The sequence below is a fragment of the Lytechinus variegatus genome, chromosome 10 (genome assembly GCF_018143015.1).
Source record: "Lytechinus variegatus isolate NC3 chromosome 10, Lvar_3.0, whole genome shotgun sequence".
Lineage (NCBI taxonomy): Eukaryota > Metazoa > Echinodermata > Echinoidea > Temnopleuroida > Toxopneustidae > Lytechinus > Lytechinus variegatus.
The window spans coordinates 22,794,689-22,814,101 of NC_054749.1; the positions used below are offsets into that span (position 1 = coordinate 22,794,689).

Genomic DNA, 19,413 nt, shown 5'->3' on the forward strand with positions numbered 1-19,413 from the left:
TCTCTTCAATCAGAAACTTACATCAGATGTGACGCCGGAGATGAGAATGGAGTTTGCACCAGAAATTCCATTTCCAGAAGACCAGGATGATCCTATGATGACACAAGGGTAAAAGGTGATGAAACCTCAGAGCTCAAAATGTATAAAGATTTAACAATAATATCAATAATGTCCATTCAGTGTGACACATCAATGACCATTTTCTCATTGTCCCAGAGCTATAAGGAGGTCCCTTAAAAGAACTGTTTGACTTGATTCTATAACTATGCCTTGATACATAAAATCCAAAGATAAACAAAAGTTGTGTGAAAGATTAACATAATCTTTGTGAGCCAACAAATTCTTTTCATTTTATAAAAGAATTAGGATTTTTTTTTAGGAAACTGATGAAACCATTTAGCCGACAATTTGGGTGAAGCGGAAATCAGTACTTTAAATCCTGTTATACTGTGATCCTTTATCATAATAGTGTTATATTATGCTTTCAAGTGAGAAACAAATTACATCTCTAGCACTTGGTAAACCAAAGGTATTCATTTTTTCTATACATGAAGAAGAATACATGTACATCATTTTCACATATTTAGATGTAATGTCTGCCCCTCAATCACACTGGCTGAATTTATTCTTTTGAAAGTAGTGTCCTGAATATGTACCTGGTTTGTATTCAAAACTAAATCACATTTTACACTCCCAAAGTATTTGCTTGTAATACCATCTTAACTGTCCTAGTTCAAGTAGGGAAGATCCATGTGGTAATGATCGAACAATAATCAAGCTCTAAAATAACAATTTCACAAAAATAAAATTAGAAAAGGCATGATAAAGCCACTCAATTTGTGTGGCAAGTTTAAAATAAAAAAATGGAGTGTAGTATTGAATTGCCAAGCATGCTGACAGCAAATAAATGGCCTGGAGCTGGAAAAAAAAGTATTTTGAAAGCGCAAGAACACAATTTAAGACCAATAAAAGGATGGACGAGAGAAAAGATATTTGGATTGCGAAGGAGAAAAATGATGAAGAAAAATATTTCGAATTTCTAGTAGTGGCTGATATTTATAATGGGTTGTTTTTGCTAACAAGTTTTAAATATTTCTTTGATTCATAAAATGCTTTCCTTTATTTCTTAGATTGCTGTAACATATTCTTCTTATCCCGTGAGAACATTGTTAATTTGTTGCCTCATGGTCTTCAAGAAGTAAAACTTGCAAGAAGGAGGCCACCAAAACTAACCCCAGTACAAATGAACGGGTCACATTTACCACTATCCTTTACACAGATTAGTCTTGAAATGTACAAAATGTGGAGTTCCCAAAAAGTGTTGCCTTTATCACTCATGTTTGGCAAGAGAGCATTATAGATTGAATTCCCGTCATATATATATATACCCGTATATAACACGTATATTTACCTCAAGGTACATGTATGATGTAATTCTCGATTTCTCTATGTGAAAGTAGTGACAACCAGACAGAACAAAAAAAACCTACACATATGTAAACATCATAATTAGAGGTTATAAAAGGAAACCTTCAGAAAAGGCAAATTCATACTCCATCATCTATGCAAGAGGGATGCGAGCAACAATTATTTATGTGATATTAGATGGTTTTATATTTCTGCATGCTCTGAAATAGAGAGCAAAAATTCCCTGGGTTGTTTTCTTCTCAACAAGTGTATTCGATTGTTCCAATCAAACAAACAAAAATTTGCCAAATAAAAGGAAGAAAACACAATTAGAGCAAACTCAAGTAAAGCCTTTTCCGAAGACTACCTTCCATGTTGTCGGCATTCATCCGAACCGTCGAATCAGTCGATTTTAGTTTTCGAAAAAAAGGATTTTGAGATTTTTGCAGAAAATGAAAATACAAGTCCTATTCTATTTATAACTAAATTTCTAGGCAGCAATTTATTTTAGTTTCTGAGGTACGAGGGGATTTTCATGGCGATGACATAATTTTTTTATAAAATGCACAAATCCATTGGAAACGTGTACTGTAGCAGAGCAATACGAAGTTCAGCCAAACCATCGTATGCGGCCATCGACACTGCATTAACTTTGCACTTGAAAAGCGAAACAACGTTTTGACTAACCGCGCGCATTGAAATCACGGTCAGGGTTGTTGTATCCCCCGGTGTTTTTGTACAGGGGAAATCTAAACTGCTCATACTGAAATAACAAGCGTGGAGCTCTTTTGCGTTATTTTTCTCTGATCCTTGGTTTTGTGTCAAAATGAGGATACCAATGTCAAGCAATTGTCTTGGGTCTTTCCAACCACATATTTTTTTTAGTAATGAATATGTTGTAAGGCTGGGGAACTCAGTGTGAAATTAAAGTAAACATTTAAGTTGACTTTCTCTGAGATGGGTTTGCACCGTCGTATGTGTGATACGACAGTTCGGATGACCACCGACGATGTATATGCAAACATAACATAAAATAAATGAATAAGATGTTCCCAAGTGAAGCAATAACCCACACAGTGGGGGCATGTTAGTCGCTGATGATTGCAAAATTATAAAAGATGGAAGCACAGTTTGAATGAGTACAGGTTTGGCCAATAATAACTGAATTTTAGTTGGTGATTGAGGAAACGTAAACTGATGGAAATGAGTTAGCATAACTGAAAAGTAGGTTTACAGAGGTATATATACTTCACGGTATATGGTTGGGGAAAAGAAGAATATACCAAAAAGGGATAGGGCCTACATGCAAATTTGATATACCTCTTAAAACAAGAAAAAATAAAATGATAAAAGATATAATTTGGCAAAAAAAATTGAAATTAAAAACTTGATACAAAAATTTAGAATGGTTGACAAGAAGCTTGAATAATCAAAATGAGGTGAACGTGGATAGGTTATGATTTGGTAGGTACTGTACTCACTGTGCATTACTGCATGCCCCTGCATTAGTGGGTTCTTACCAGAGGGAGCATCCCAACTTCCTCTCCAGGAATTACTGTGAGGATGCTCACCCAGTCCTGGAGGTGGTCTGGTGGCACGTTGCTGGTTTCCTGGAGCACTGTTCCACAGCTGGTTCGAGCGAGAACCTGCATTTCCACCAGTTCCTGAGAAGCCTTGTCCGCTTCCGCCCTCATAATTCCAACTTGTCTTGCGTCCTCCTCCTGGCTGATTGGATGACCATGATGCCTGGGGTTTCATGGGACGGGTCAGGATACCAGAAATGTCATCCTTGTCACGTCCAGAAGACTTAGTAGGGGCATACATTCCTGGAGTGGCTGATGGGTCATTGGAGACATCAAGGCTAGGCTGAGGATTCCATGGTACACCTGGGATGAACTCTGGAACATCATCAGTGATGGAGCTAAGGTTTTCCGGCTGGGGGAAGTTCCAGCCATCAGAGAAGGCAGAATCAGCGCTGTTAGGAATACTGTCGGATGGGGTTGGTGAGTTGCTGCGAGACCAGTTAGAACCTCTGCGATTGTTGTCAGGGAGACCAGTGACCGACTCTGACCGGTTCGTTCGGGGGAAATTCTTCGCTCCAGGCTTGCCAAACAAATGCTGAAGGCGAGACTGCTGTAGTGGCTCACGCATACCAATATCAGGATTCATGTTGCTGATGTTTCCTAGCAGGTCTGATGAAGTGTTGGTGTTGGAGTACATCTCAGAATCACTTCGCATTTTGGGGCGTTGTGGGAACGGTTGACGAGACACTGGAGGTCGCTGACCTTGAAGCAGCTGCTGCTGAACAAAGCGTGCCATCAACTCCTGCTGAGAACGGTTGGGTGCAGAAGAGCCCATGCCTTTGCCCACACTGTTTCCCCCACCAACTTGAGCAAGGTTACCCTGTTGAGCTTGGGCTTGGGCCAAAAGCTGAGGATAGCGTTGAACAATGCTCATGATCTGTGTTGGAGTCACCTGCTGCTGCAGAAGGCTCTGGTTGACAATGCCACTCTGTACAGCAAGCTGGAGCAGGACTTGGAACAGCTGTTGGTGTTGCTGTTGTTGCATCATTTGCTGTTGCTGGTTGAAAGGTCCTCTTGGGGGTTGGTTGAGACTGCCAGGCTGCTGACCCATTACCTGTTGTTGACCGCTGAACCTTTGGCCAACGCTACCAGTTGGCATGAATCCTGGTGTGCCCATCATGTTGCTTGGCTTTCCTCCAAGGGGAAGAGTTCCAGGCAGGCTGTTGTTGAGCAGCATGTTTGCATTGGTCAAGTCACTGCCAGAGGTCAGTGGATTGTCACCGATACCCATGTTGCTCATGGTTCGGGACATCTGTCGTACTGGATCATCTACATCCCCAGATGGCATCTTGTTTTGATCCATCATGTCTGAAATCTGGCGAAGCTCAGCTGTTGAAAGAAAATAAAATAGAAGAAATGCCCAGGCATGTGATATATATTTTTTTAATCGAATAAATTGGGCTTATCACAGAAAAAGTTGCAATTGAACACACCTCCCAAAATATGCAACTTGACTTTGAAGTATCAGAATTGCACACATGGAATTTGATTATATTGTCTTTTTTTTTTGGGGGGGGGGAAGTGAAATGCAACTCTTTCTGCGACATACTTTATTAAATCGAAATCCATTATTATTCCATGAAACCCAATTTTAATACTGATTAATACATAATACAGCATACAGATCGAACTAATACCTTGCAAAAAACCCATATTGCTCATGGTACTCATCAGCAGCATAGACGGATCTATCAAGCAGAGAAAAATGAAAATCGCAACAGAACATCAGTGGAATTAGAAATCTTTCATATTCCCAACAAACCAAATTTTCAATGTACACTAATAATAATTTTGTGAATTCATATCACAGGCTTTTGGAAAACTTATGTGTCTTAGAACTACCTTAGGATGTTAAATCCGTGGTAAAAAAACACTTACTCAAAGCCGTTTCAAAATGAAAGTTGTGTTTGCGCAGGGCAACCTCAGCCACTTCTTTGGGGTATCCATAGTCCATCAATCGTTTGAGCTTGCTGATGTAATGGTTGGATTCACGCTGTCCTGGGGGCTAGATATACCAATGTTAAAAAAAAAAGAATTGATTGAAAAATTAGTTAAGTTAGGGACTTGAAACGAGTTAGAATCAATCAGTGAGATTTTGGTATTATAACTCTAGCCTTTCAGCTTATCTGAAAGGGCATGAATTTGTACACTTACTCGATAAGTGACATCCCCATAATGATACATTGCTTTACACAGTCCAGATTAACTGGAATAACAAGATTGAAAGAAATTAATTAAATCAAATGTATCCTATTAAATTAATTGCATGCATTTTTGAACAGAAAGAAAATATATTTAACATCACAAAAATGGGTGAGAAAATTTCATCAAAATAATATGCCATTGTTGTGATGAAGTAAACAAAGCTTGTGCTTTAAAGATAAATTCCACTTCTGGTAACGATCTCAAAATGACTTTACAGAATCTAATATAATGACCACCCAAGTGTCTGTTTGTATGAATAAAAAATATTTGCCAAAGGATTCTGGAAGAAATTGTGTAATTGCTGAGAAATAAGCAAAATAAGCGCGGATTTGGTCACTTCCGTTGGGTCTTTATTCCAGCAATAATAATACACCGTGCCTATCTGTGTTGGCGATCTTCAGTGTGATCGTATTTCAGCTTAGATTTTATGATTTCACAAAGTTCAGTTTATGTAACTAGATCCACGATGATATAGTCATACTTAACCTTGGTTTTACAGACTTTCTCACGAAATTAGTGTTTTACTGCAACTACTATCATTTAGCTTTAACGCCAGTGAGTTAACTTACCCTGGGCTTCTTAGGTCCACCTCTCCATCCTGACATAGACGATTCGCTGCTCTGGGAACGATTCTCCCATTCTTCATCTCCCCAATGACCAACTGATGAAAGAAAACACAAGAGTTTTTCTCTCGGTTAGACATAAAAAAAAACTTGCATGTACATTCTGACATTTATATTTTTAACTTTGTAATTTTCAGCTGGTCAATGTGGATACTACTTGTGAAATAAAAATGATAATATATTCTATATCAAATGAAGGGCAGAAACACAATAAGATGACATATACAGATACAAAATTGGTTGTCCATACCATGGTAAAAACTATTTTACCGAAATGTTTAATCTGAAAAGTTAAAATTCCTCCTTCATTAAAAAATGTGCAAGATCTTCACATACAGAATCAATAGTTAAGAAGTGACTTAATTCATTAGATAGTATTTTAAAAACACAGCAACAAATACCATAACATAAATCTGAAGGAATGACACAAATCTATCATTTTGTAGAATAGACAGATCCATGCTCCTGTTGTATATTCTTAATATCTGTCAAAAATGATTGAAAAATATACTTACTGGAGCCAGTACTATTATCATCATGCCAGTTTTGTTGCATAGAATCCTTACTCTGAGTACTGCCAGTAGTACTGCTGGACGGGCCCCATGAAGATGTGGAAGACTGATCCCATTTGCTACCACCTGGTTGGTTCCACATGCTTCCACTGCTGTTGTTATTATTGGATCGTTGGTTAGGGAAGTCTCCCCAGCCACTTGGTTTACTCTTGTCGTCCCACTGGTTGTCAGCTTTAAACTGCGATGGCGGAGCATTTGGCATCATGGACGAGGGAGGCATAGCGGTATCACCTTGTGGGCCCGAAGGGGGTGGCCCTTGCATAGTACTGTTCTGGGGGTTGCCACCCATCTGCGGCATGTGCCCACCAGCTTGTCGGCGGGTGAGGCGCCTGTTGTGGTCGCTGGGGTCACCCCAATGACTGGTTCCATTGTCAACGGCTTGCATGCCTGGGCGAGTGACCATACTAACATCTCCCCAACCAGTTGCCACTATCTTCTTAGGGGGTGGTCCAGGGAGCATCTGAGATGGGTCTTCAGCTGGTGGCTGTGGAGTATTGCTTGATGCATTGCTTCCTGTCTCCATGGCATCTTTCTGTGGAGGACTCGATCTATCTGTGCTAAAACCAGGAGTAGAAGGTGGTCCATGAGATCCAGGCTGACCAGGAGGTCCCATGGCTTGGCTACCTGGAGGTCCTATAGCTTGGCTCCCAGGTGGTCCAAGTGGGCCTGGTCCTCCAGGCATTCCAGATGATGCACTTGTTGTAGGTGGTTGACCCCAACCTGGATCCTGGTTATCATTTCTCTCTTTTGGTGGTCCCCAGCCAGAAGTCTGAGAGCTTGTGGGTGGTGCTGAGGAAGGTGGCTGATTTCCCCAAGATGATTCTGTTGGAGTTTGTGGAGGGTTTGGTTTACCCCAAGCAGACTGTTTTGGCTGTTCAGCCTTCTCCCACTGTCGGTCTGATGCAGGTTGAGAGCCCCAGCCTGATGTCCCAGACTGGTTTGAACTAGGTTGTTGAGGGGCCTTACTGTCCCATTTCATTTCCTGGTTGACTGGTCTCTTTCCCCACGGTGTCTTCACCAGTGCTGCAATCGAAGCCTGATCTACAGGAGTTGTTTCTCCAGGATTCATTCCCCTGTGATCAGGGGCTCCCTTGCTGGCTGTCTGAGCCCAAGAGCCATTTCCTGGTGGCTTGCCCCAACCAGACTGTCCACCATCTGGTTGGTCTTTTTTCATTCCTCCAGGTCCAGGAGGTTGATTAGGCTGGTTGCCCCATCCTGATTGAGGATTGTTCCATCCAGGAGTAGCCGGTTGTTCTTTGTTTCCCTCTTTGTTCCATCCTGAAGGTGGTCCTGGAGGGGGTCCACTAGTTGGAGTAGTTGAAGGTCTACCTCCCCATCCACTTGTCGCTTCAGAAGGAGGAGGTTTACCCCATCCTCCAGTGCCAGTAACTTCATTTGGATTTTGCATTGGGTTGTTACCACCCCATCCTCTGGTGCTGGTGGCTGGCATGCTGTTTCCACCACCCCATTGCTTGTTTTCTTGACCACCTGATTGTCCTGAAGGGTCTGCACCCCATCCACCCGAGGACTGTTGAGGAGCACCCCAAGCAGATGTCCCTGTAAGCGTTGATGGACCAGGTGGATTACTGGATCCCCAAGAAGAACCTGTAAACAAATGGAAACGTAAAAAAATCATATTCTTTACTTAATCATTTTCATTTTTCCTGAAATTCCCTAATGAATGATACAGAGTGATCACATATCTCTCAGTGACCATTGGAGATCATGTGATAGACCATTCAGGGATTTTAATGAATTCTAGTCTAAGATTTTGATAGCAGAACAGTGCAGTGGTAATATTATACCTCAAGCAAAACCTTTGTAAGATTATGTGCCCACCAGTCTCTGCCATAAAAACCAGGGCAGTCAATGGTAACAAAAATGGATGACTCAGGCATAAGACCATACACCACCAAACTATGTTGAGCTAAAATCATATTTGAACAACATTTTATGTGAAACTTGTTCAGCTAATATTTCCTATTTGTTAACTTGGAATATCAGGATGACTGCTGTCGAGTTATATTAAGGAAAGTATTGACATCATAAATAGGACTAGCACAGAGATATAGAAGATAATTCTTTCTTCACCACTGATCTATATTCTTCCTTCAAATAACCTTTAACCCATGCAGGGTTGGGCTAAATTACTTTTTCTTTTCAATTAAATTACATTTTGTTCAATTACAATTACCAATTACTTTTGACTATTACAATTTTAATTATTTTCGATAAGAGTTATGAATGAAATAAATTTGTATTGTGTATGAGCTAGCACCACCTACTTCAACTTAAATTACAGAAAAAATGATAAGATGAAGATTTATGTTAAGAGCACGGATTCTGCCTATTACACTCTTTGATGCTGAAGCAGTTGACATGAAACAGGTCATGAAATCAAATCATGAGTTTAGCAAAGTAATTGACCATTACAACTACAATTACTCAAAAACAAAATGTAATCAATCATATAATTGATCAATTACCTTGTAATTGAGCCTTACCCTGATCCCACCTATTTGCTAAAAAGTAAGCATACCTTGGGCATTGCTGGTGACAGTGGATGAAGTTGGAATTTGTTGCTGTGGCTCTTGTCCATTGCTAGCAGACCCTCCTTCATTTGCATTGCCGCTGTTTCCGTTCCCATTACTCGGGGCACTCCCACTGCTCTGTGAAGTGGGCACGGGCGGGTTACTCTCTGCACTAGTGGGAGTGGAGGCCGGCTGGGGCTCCATCCCGTTCTGATTGGCACTGGTGTCCCAGCCTGAGCTCTGAGACGTAGATGGGTTGCTTGCTGAGGTAGTAGACGGTGCTGAAATGGGGTTGGTGCCCCCGAAGGGTAGGGACCCCTTACCGCCTGGCTGCGGGGTTGTAGGGGTGCCCCACACTGAGGAACCACCACTGTGCCCGTTGCTGGTGGAGTTCTGAAAGAGACCGGGATGGAACGGCGAGGAGGAGGAAGTGCTAGATGGGATACCACCCCAGCCGCTGGATGTAGGGGTGGATCCACTGCTGCTGCTAGACCCCCAGATGGAGCTCATTACGCCACTTCCAGATTGACTGTTGCCTTTTCCATTGTCTTGGCTCATAGCAGATTGGCCATGGCCTGTAAAGAGAGGAAAAATAAAACAATTCCAAATTATGATCATATTGCTTTCTCATTCACTGACTGATGTCGCTCGCTCTCTCTCTCTCTCAGCTGCTGGATGTAGGGGTGGATCTGCTGTTCCTGCTGCTAGATCCCCAGATGGAGCTCATCACACCACTTCCAGATTAACTGTTGCTTTTTCCATCGTCTTGGCTTATGGCAGATTGGCCATGGCCTGTAAAGAGAAGAAAAATAGAACTCTTTCTTCTCTCTCACTCTCTCTGTACATCTTTCTCTTCCTCTTTCTCTTACTTTTCTGTCTCATAATTCATATCCATTGTGTTGTGCAAGTTTTTTCCAATAGAAAACCAATGAAGGGCATTCTTATATTGAAGCTAGAGATACATGTAGGACTTACTTGGATCCATTGGAGTCCAACCGCTTGAGGTGACTGGTCCATTGGGCCAGGCGCCCTTCTGGCTTTCACTCCACTGACTCATATTTATTGCTGGAATCAAAGAAAGCAAACTCAAATGAAATATTCAGAAATGACCATTATACTAGTAAACACTTCCTACAAAATTCTACCAAAGAGAATCTTGCTTATTAATGGTCTATATTCTTTTATTTTTATTTAAGGAACCGAGTTTGACATCAAGTACTAGTACAGTGTCAGAAAATTTAAACAGGCAAGATTCAAGTCTATTGTTGAGTGAAAACCTACTATCACCAAATGCAACTCGTCTTCTTTCTTATTTTTTGTTGGGGGGGGGTAAAACTGATTATGCAATATTTGTTAGGAAGTCTTCTTACTTTTGAGTACATTATACAAATCCCTCACCCTTAACCATCTTTACCATTTACTCTGCAATACTGACCTGGGTGGTGTTTCATAAAGCTGTTCGTAAAGTTACGAACGACTTTACACACGACTGGAACATATTCTCAGGTCATATCTCAATTACATAGAGATATCACATAGCACAAGAAAGGATCACCAGTCGTGCGTAAAGTCATCCGTATCTTACGAACAGCTTTATGAAACACCCACCAGGATATAATTTGCTAAATTAAATTACTTAACTGGCAGATGATGTAGGTTATTAAGCTTTCACTATTTAAGGTTTAATCCTTTTATAAGGATTAAACACAATAGCCCAGCAGGCACTATTAAGTTTCTTTACATTCAATCTAGGCTTGGCTAAGCTTCAGTGCATTCTCAAATTATAGTGATAGACAAACAAGAACTCAACTGATTTAGTTCAATCAATATAAATATAGCTCTTTGAAGGGGTTTGTGTTGCAAAAAATAATAAACATGTGCTCTTTCTCCATAAATTATAGCAAAATACAGAAGTACACAAATCAAAGGTATGTTATTTTTATATTAGTCTAGAAATAACCAAGGTGGGAATGTTGTAATCATATATTTTCCATTATTTACTTTGTAAATTTAGAAAATGAATGATAAATGGAAGCTTGTCAAAAAGGCCATTACTAACAAGAATAACCAATCAGACAAGATAGAATGAAAGAAAAGGTTAAAGCTCCTTATTTTCAATAAGACAGGAATTCCTGTTTCCTGACAACTCCATGTAATTGAAAGGCTTCTATTCCAGATAACTGGAAACAGAGGTCATTTCCGATTTCATGAATGTTATTAGAGCAAAAGAAAAAATAGAGAAAAAACCTCATGGAGGGAAATGGAAAAGAGAGAGAGAATAAGCGATGGCAGGCTCCAAGCATGTTTTAAAAGGAATTATGGCATCACACTTGCAGAACCATTTGATAATTAAATTCTAAGTGTGAGAGGGTGTGTTAATCTGGGTCTAAAAGACACTTAAAAGAGGCAGATGGATTCCTGCAGGTTCCAAACAAGTTTAAAACGGTACTCACCTGATGAATTATGATTAAAGACGCTTTCAGAAAGGTGATTGGTGGACTCTACCTGCGAGCCCCCACACTCCTGACGGTGATACTGCTCGTGATTTTCCTTCCTTTCTCCTCTTACTTTGGCTTGATCAATATCTACCCAAGAAAAAAAGGGAGGATAACAAACCTTGCTTTTAATCCATCATACTCTATGTAAACTACACAATCATTTTTCATATTATTTAACACCAGAAGGCTGTAAATCAACGATTTCACACAATATGACAGTCCTTCTAGCTCCAAATGGATAATTTATTCATGAGATAATGAATAATGATGAATCCCTTTAAATTACATTGATAAACATGTGAACCAGATGCTCTAACTCAAATCCAAATCCAATAATTTTCCAATACTTCAGAATATGAATAAATTCATAAGAGGTAAACAATAAAATATATAAATGTTTTTGCAGAGCTCTGCATCAGTCAATCCTCAAATCATCAAGGAGTGTCAAGGAAGTTCATCTGTGATAAATACCATGCACACCATATTGAGCGTAAAAAAGATAGTCTGTGTGCTATTCTGAGGCACTTGAAAATTTGATTTATAAAAATAAATACTTCCTGAAGTTGGTGACGGGATGCCAAGCAAACCAAGAAAAGAAAAACATTCATCAATGAGTAATCTTTCACTTTTTCTTTCTCCCTTTTATTTCTTGCAACTAAAACCATTTTCTTAAGCACTTCATGACCTATCATTAATATTGTTATTCCTATTACATGATCATCTGCCCAATTATCATTATTTTCACATCTGTAAATACAGTAAATGGTTCGTTTTGAAACAAGATATTTGGAGTATGCCAGCAATTAAAATTTTCTAAAAAGAAATTCTGCTATTGAGATTTTGACGAAAAACAATTCATACCCGAACTGAAGTGATAATTACCTTTGGCTTTTTGTTGTGCACAGGCAGTCTGTAATATTCATAAGGGAAAAGAGAGGAGAGAAAACATGAGAACGGTGAGTGATTAAAGATAAATACCAGTTGTGGTAACGATAACAAAATGAGTTCAAACAGAATCCAATGAAGTTGCCACCAAAGTGTCTGTATGTATCAATAAAAAAATATGTGTCATATAGCTCTGGAAGAAAATAATTGCTGTGAAATGAGCAAAATAAGCACGGGAATTCCATCAAATGTCGGGTATTTTTCAAGGCAATATTAATACACTGTCCCACATATGCTTTTCTGTGTTATTGATCATCAGAATCATAGATTTGGAGCTAAGATTTCATGATTTTACAAAGATAAGTTTGCATTAATGAACCAGATCTACACAATTAACTTTGATTTAAAAGACTTCCTATGAAATAATTGTTTGCTGCAACTCATGTCCTTTACCTTTAAGATTAGAGAGATGTGGGGAGGAGGGAAGGGGATGGGGTCAGTATGAGAGGATGGAGAATGAGAAGGGAAAAGGAATATTGGAAGAGTGAAAATTTATCAAGTACAATACATTGTCACAGAAAATGGCATGTACAGCAAGATGAAGTGTGCATTGAAACCCACATTAATTAATACATCACTCTAGAATTCTTTTGTGTCCATACTCTAGGACCCATTACGCACTAGGATTATTAATCATAAATATGACTTGCATTATCTAGTTCTTTAGACATGTTGTCTCATTGAATTAAAACAAAAAAGAATCATTGCACAGGGAAAGCAATATTGTAGGAAGATTTACTTGGTGGCAAATGACAAGAGACGTTCAACATCCTGTAATAAAGCATCCCTCACTCATTCAGTGTCTGGCTCATCAAAAATTCATAGCCAACCGCAATCAAACAACCCATTACAAGCAGACACACAAAAGCACAACCAGCCATTAACAAATGCATTTCTTTATCAGCCCCTGGCAAGGTACATGTATACCTGCCTCAGTTATAAAGCATGGGGGGGGGGAGCAATCTGTAGATGGGAATGGGGTAGCAAGGAAGAATGGACAGAAATGATGTCTTTGCTGATCATATTCTTAGCATCAACTCTTCATTGTATACATAAGCCTACACGTAACATGCACCCCTTTTAATCTATCTTTCCCCCCATTGAAATGCACTTTTTTAATCTAAATCAATGCATAGCTCCATGATACTTTGATTCGTGTGTAGTAGACTGTTATTTAGAGCCAAGAAGCTGTTCTATTATGCAATCATTTCTTGCATGATCTCAGAAATAGATAAAACAATGGAACCATCGAGTATGGTAAAATGGCCTGTTAACAGCCTGAAAATAGCCTTTTTCTAACTCAAAGTACATTAGACTTCATATGCAAAGTTAACTGTACTATATTCAGCTATCATACATGAAACTCACATTACCAAGGCCTGCATTACCTGTGAACAAATTGTTCAATGTCTGCGAAGAACTATCAATTTACAACATACATGTATTGAGAAATACAGGGAATAGAGAGGAAATGTGGATTACACTCTTAGCATAAAAAGAGTTTAATGTCATTACAATGCCATCTGACAATATTTCCTGATGTTAAATATTGCTGTAATACAACATTGCTAGCATGTTCGACCATGTTCAATTGCAACATTCCAATTAACCTAGAGGCAATTTCCATATCTTCAGGGACATACATTATTTTATCTGTTTGCCAATTGAGACAGCAAGCGCAGTGCAGTCTTCCCTGCATTCATGCACGCCAACGCAGCATTTGATGCCCTGCGCAATGTTTGCACATTAATAATTCAACCCCCTGATCAATTACATGGTGTGGTAAGAGATAAGGTCAGGTTGTATTGCATTTCTGTTTGCAGAGATCCAGTGACTTGGGAATTAGAATACCAGCGCGGTTGTCACTGCAGCAAGCCATAGGACCCCATATCAAAGGAACCTCCTTCATATCAAGTTACGGCCTTTGCTTAATCAAGCAATCCTCTTTCCCCGCCATTTTATACCTCATCAATAATGGCCTCACCACCATAACATTGACAAATGCGTGAAATCTCTACACTCCGCAACCATGCATACACACTAAAACCCAGAGACTGTCAGTCATAAATCACTTAATCTATCATCAAGTCAGGCAAACAGAGAATCTAAATCCATTCAATATCATTTAAAATATTACCAGGGTAGCCCATCCAGCTGCTATTCCAGCTTTCATCTGCCACTGGGACAAACCCTCACCACACTTTGTGTGTGTTTGCTGCTTTAATACTCATTCAAAACCGCACATCACTGACAAGTTTGATATATCACTTAATCTCCAGAGTAAGTAAGCCTTTAAACAATATACAAACCTGCAAAATATGATATCAATGATACAGTTTCAAGGGTAGTGTTTTAAAGGGAAAGATCACACATCTATGAAATCAGGTGAGTTTTTACGATTAAGAAGTAATGCAGACAAGCTAAAAAGTGTGATCACAATTGCAAACAATTTTTTAAAAACTTTTTTTCATCTGTTGTTTTGATTTGGAATATTTTTCTTTACCACTCACTGAATTAACATTCAAATAAATCACAAAGAAGCATTAAATGTAGTCTCATGAAAGTCTATTTGATTGTTTGACATCCCACATCAAATTTACAGTAAACCCATGCCTTTTTTCCTGTATTTTTTTCTCTCTCCAAATTGCACCTTGACCCCACACGCATCAGTCAATAATCACTTCTTTCAAAGATCAATTCAAGCATACAAACATTCATATACTGCACATACATAAAACCCATGTACAACTGCACACATGATAGATGGGTAAACATATAACCACCACAACACGACCCAATATTGATTTAAGCGGGGCTTTAACTACTGCATAATTTTCTCTTATTTAATCAGAATGTCACTTTCATACTAAAATACAATCCACCTGATCTAATAGCACTCAATAAAGATGAAAAAAAAAATGTTCTCATAAAACACTCTTTTTTTCTGATTACCACATATTATTGTAAAGACCACATTACCCCATCCCATTTACTTTCTCCTCTAGTAATACACTAAACAATCCTAAGCACTTTGTACTATCAATATTGAATACCTCAAGCAAATGTGAAATAAGTAAAACAATACCTACATAAAGCTTCTGATGAGATCATTTGAGCAAATTACAGATTGAAATTAAATATTATTGGATAACCAATATTCAAATTTTTTGATGAAGTTAGAATAGTCAACACCTAAATCTAGGAAAATGGCTAACATGTTTTTAAAGGTCATATTCATAGGTGAAGTTCACACTCACATCAAGTTTGTTTAGATATAAAGAGGAAAATAAAAGGAGTATATTAAGAAATGCTTGGCAAAACTTCATCAAAACCAACTGAGTTTAGAATCTTGAAAGTTTTGATTCTTGTGACATCATGTGCGAACAGTTCCCCCATAAAATGCTTCATTTTTCTAAGAAATTGAAAACAATTTTATCTACTCCGTGAATTATCACTTCATCAGACATGTTATTTCAGACAACTGAGAAACTACTCCAGTCATCTTTAAAGATGAAAAAAAAGTGAATTTATGGGATTTTCAAATTCTGTTTTCACAGACTTTGATAATGATTATGATAATTTGCATGTATATATTACTTTGTTTTAAATATGGAAAAAATATATATTGAACCTATCTTGATTTATATTGTTTGTATAAGTTTTTATTTGCAAATGTCATTTTAAACAACCATTTTATTTTGTTCTTTTAAAAATGAAATAGAACAATTTGAAAATTGAAATATGGGGCTGCTGCTTGCATGTGATGTCACTTGGAAAATAAAACCATGAAATGCGTAATATTAAACAGTAATTCTACTACGCACAAGCAAATATAGATTAATCTTACCTCATTGATGGTATCTCGATGTGTGTGTGAGACTGCGTTCTGAGAGGCTTGTCCAATCCCTTTGACTGGGAATGAAGATGACCTCTTACTATCAACCTTGACCCTACAATATAAACCATACATAGTATACCATCACAATGGGATAGACAGTTTTATGCCCATGTTGACAAGCTACTGTCTGGTCAGGAATGGGGCTGAGGTTATAAGGAATTGTTCAATTAATGAAGGAATAAAGGCATGTTGCTCTCTTTGGTAGCTTTAATGACTGGCTAAATACTAGAAAAAGGAAACTTGATGTTTACTGCATGCGTTTTCAATCCAGATGTAAAAGCAAATTATCAACTGATTTGATATTGTTTTCAATGACCATTTTTGGCTGATGATATATAAATACATGTAAGTACGACTAATGAATTTAGGATAAACAAGCTTCTCCTACTTGCATATATCAAAGGACACACACATTTTTGCTTCCATTCTGACACAGCACCAAATGACAAGGAATGACTAACAAGTAGGTCTACATGAACTAGAACTTCACTACTATGGTAGATTTTGAGACAAACCAACGAAAGAGAACCCCAGCTAGCAATTAATAGTTCTTACTGGTCTTGATTAGTGGTATTTCCGGATACGCTGTGCTGCGCTTCCTCAGAGTTGAACACGGATTCTGTCTTGACCTGGTAATGCAATGAATAACACATTTACAAGAATAGACAGACAGGCGCTCAAGCATGTACATGTATTTTCAAGGAATGCAATATAAAGATATTTGGAGGGTTTGCATATATGCTTTCTAAAACAGCCTTGAATAATATTTTGAAAATGCACATATCATACCAAAACATGATTACCCCAAATTGTATAAGGTACACGCTTGGAGAATATTTATAACTGTCTCATTTGCATGCATGCGTTTCACCTTCCTTCACTTTATAAATATATATAATTGGATGATGGAAAAATGCATGTTTCAAGTGCTTTCAAGCAATATACTGATGCGTCTATTTCCACTCATCTAATAGGCCTAATTGCTGATAATCAAGTTTGAAGTGATACATGAAACCAATGGAATGGACCTTGGAGAATTAAAGAAACAAAGAACACATTTAACATCATGATATCTTTGAAATAAATGCCATACATGGTGATACTTTTAAGCTAGCTGCTTCATGTTACAATGATACAATGAATGAAGAAACAGCTTAATATCCAGGGCAGAGGGTACTGCAATTTGAAGGTGCCTTCAGCGATTGGTGCGTTGCCTGAACCTCTTACAGCTGAAGCATCACCAAGGCAGTGAGGACTGGTGAGGGGGCTTGAGAGCAAGCCTCAAGGAATGAGTCATCTATTACAACAGCTTTAGGAAGGGGAGCAGACAATGCATAATGTAGCAAATTCGATGTGGATTAGAAGGGCAAACCGTAAGTGCATATTGCACACCAGATGCAAAACCCAAGATCAAATTTAGAAAGCAATATTCAAGACAAGCAACCCGAAAAAGGATATGCCTATAATTTCAAATGGTAGGCTCTGACAGGCATTTTATTTTATTTTATTCTTCCTCTTCTTTTCTATACTGATAAGCATTTTTACATATTCTACTCCTGAACTTGTTAGAGATGAATAGCCATAATAAAATGGCTAACAAACTGCACAATGCACATTGCACGATAAGTGACTGATATGCTGCCAAAGACACTTGTCTCAAATTGAAGGCAAATAGGCAATACACAATTAGACTACAGTGTATAATGATCTCATGAATGATACATTGTATCAAACCATAAGGAAAGAGAACAAAAATGCTATATCATGCAACTTTCCAATGTAATATTTAAAAAAGTCTTGTATAGAAATAAATACAACATGAAAAAAAATATGAAAACCTAAATTTAAAATAAAAGAATCACACACAAAATAAATTAGGTGAAAAAATAAAATGTTTTATTACAAAAAAAAGACACCCACCTGACTTTTGGTCTGGCCAACTACTTGATCCTGAATACACTCTTGCTTGTTTGTAACCTTTGAAGGACTTCCCTGATATAAACAAAGACAAAAAGAATTTCATTACATATATTGATAACAGAAAAAAAAAATCCTCAATATATTAGATATATTAACCAATATATCTAAATGCGTACCTTTATGTATATATATCTTCATCACAAAGTGATGGTTCCAATTTTGTATTTTCTTACTGTCTGGTCCCTCTCTTCATCTCTCTTTCATTGAGACAGTCACCTTTCTTAAATTTCATTTAACATGCTTGTCACTTTCTGCATACTCTACGTCATTCCATTTAGTCAAGTATATATTCAGCTTTCTTATGTAATGTAAATTATGTGTTAACTCTTACTCTATGTATTGTACCTTATGAATTGTACCTGTTCAATCAATATTGTGTATTATCACCCTGCCTATTGCCAGTGAAGGGGAGTTTGTCCCATAATCATTGGCAGAGGACCTGGGTTTATTGTAACTTCTCTATTTGACTATGAAATAAAGATGATTTATATATATGAGAATTGAAACTCAAATGAAAGAAGAAAAAGTAGGTCTGGTAGATTCAACCAATAAGGCTTCAATGAAGGCCTAATGGCAAAAGAATAACAGTCTAATGTTCATTTTTTTAGTTACTGGTAATGATAATTAGGGAAGTGTACAGTATTTATTTTTAAAAATGAAATATGGCTTCAATAAAGGCTTTGTCAGAAACATTTTCTATTAAGGACAGTGTGGGAGGAACATTGAGATCAAAGAGGACAATGCAAAAATAGAAATCGCTTCGAGTGAGAAAAAAAATTAAGTCACAATATTTTGTGCAACACACGCACAAACAAAAGAATCAAATTGGAACTTATTTTCAATTTTATATTTTAAAAGGGGCACATGAAACGAAACATAGAGACAGAGTACATTCTAGCCACAAGGAAAACACAAGAACAAATATTGGAAAGGTCAGGTTTTTTGCTTTTGTATTCTTTGCTTTTTTCTTTGAATCTAAATTATAACATACACTGCAGTTGTAGCATAAATCAAAATTCTATAAGAAACATTAACGAAGTATAAGTGGCAGAACTAGACAAATTAAAATAACTGTACATAGAAAATAATATTCTATCAAGTGATTTTTATGAGATGCAGCATCGTGAACAGATCAATCAATTCTTTTCTTCATTACAGAAAAAAAAAATCA

At 37.8% G+C, this 19,413-nt stretch overlaps 1 protein-coding gene across 3 annotated transcripts in view; it reads right to left on the minus strand.

Annotated features, from left to right (window-relative positions):
• The window catches only part of LOC121422320 (hornerin-like), a 46,341-nt gene that overhangs the window by 16,826 nt on the left and 10,102 nt on the right, over window positions 1-19,413 (minus strand). The window contains exons 6-17 of one of the 3 annotated variants that reach the window (XM_041617285.1): window positions 18,183-18,254; window positions 16,818-16,891; window positions 16,212-16,314; window positions 12,302-12,329; window positions 11,375-11,506; window positions 9,897-9,986; window positions 8,930-9,496; window positions 6,334-7,995; window positions 5,765-5,856; window positions 4,869-4,995; window positions 2,979-4,319; window positions 22-92 (exon numbers count right to left, since the gene is read on the minus strand). In XM_041617285.1, coding sequence (XP_041473219.1) covers window positions 22-92; window positions 2,979-4,319; window positions 4,869-4,995; window positions 5,765-5,856; window positions 6,334-7,995; window positions 8,930-9,496; window positions 9,897-9,986; window positions 11,375-11,506; window positions 12,302-12,329; window positions 16,212-16,314; window positions 16,818-16,891; window positions 18,183-18,254 — 4,359 coding nt within the window. Of the gene's footprint in view, window positions 1-21; window positions 93-2,888; window positions 4,320-4,868; window positions 4,996-5,764; window positions 5,857-6,333; window positions 7,996-8,929; window positions 9,497-9,896; window positions 9,987-11,374; window positions 11,507-12,301; window positions 12,330-16,211; window positions 16,315-16,817; window positions 16,892-18,182; window positions 18,255-19,413 lie in introns of all 3 variants that reach the window. The other 2 variants (XM_041617284.1, XM_041617283.1) reach the window with 2 other exon arrangements.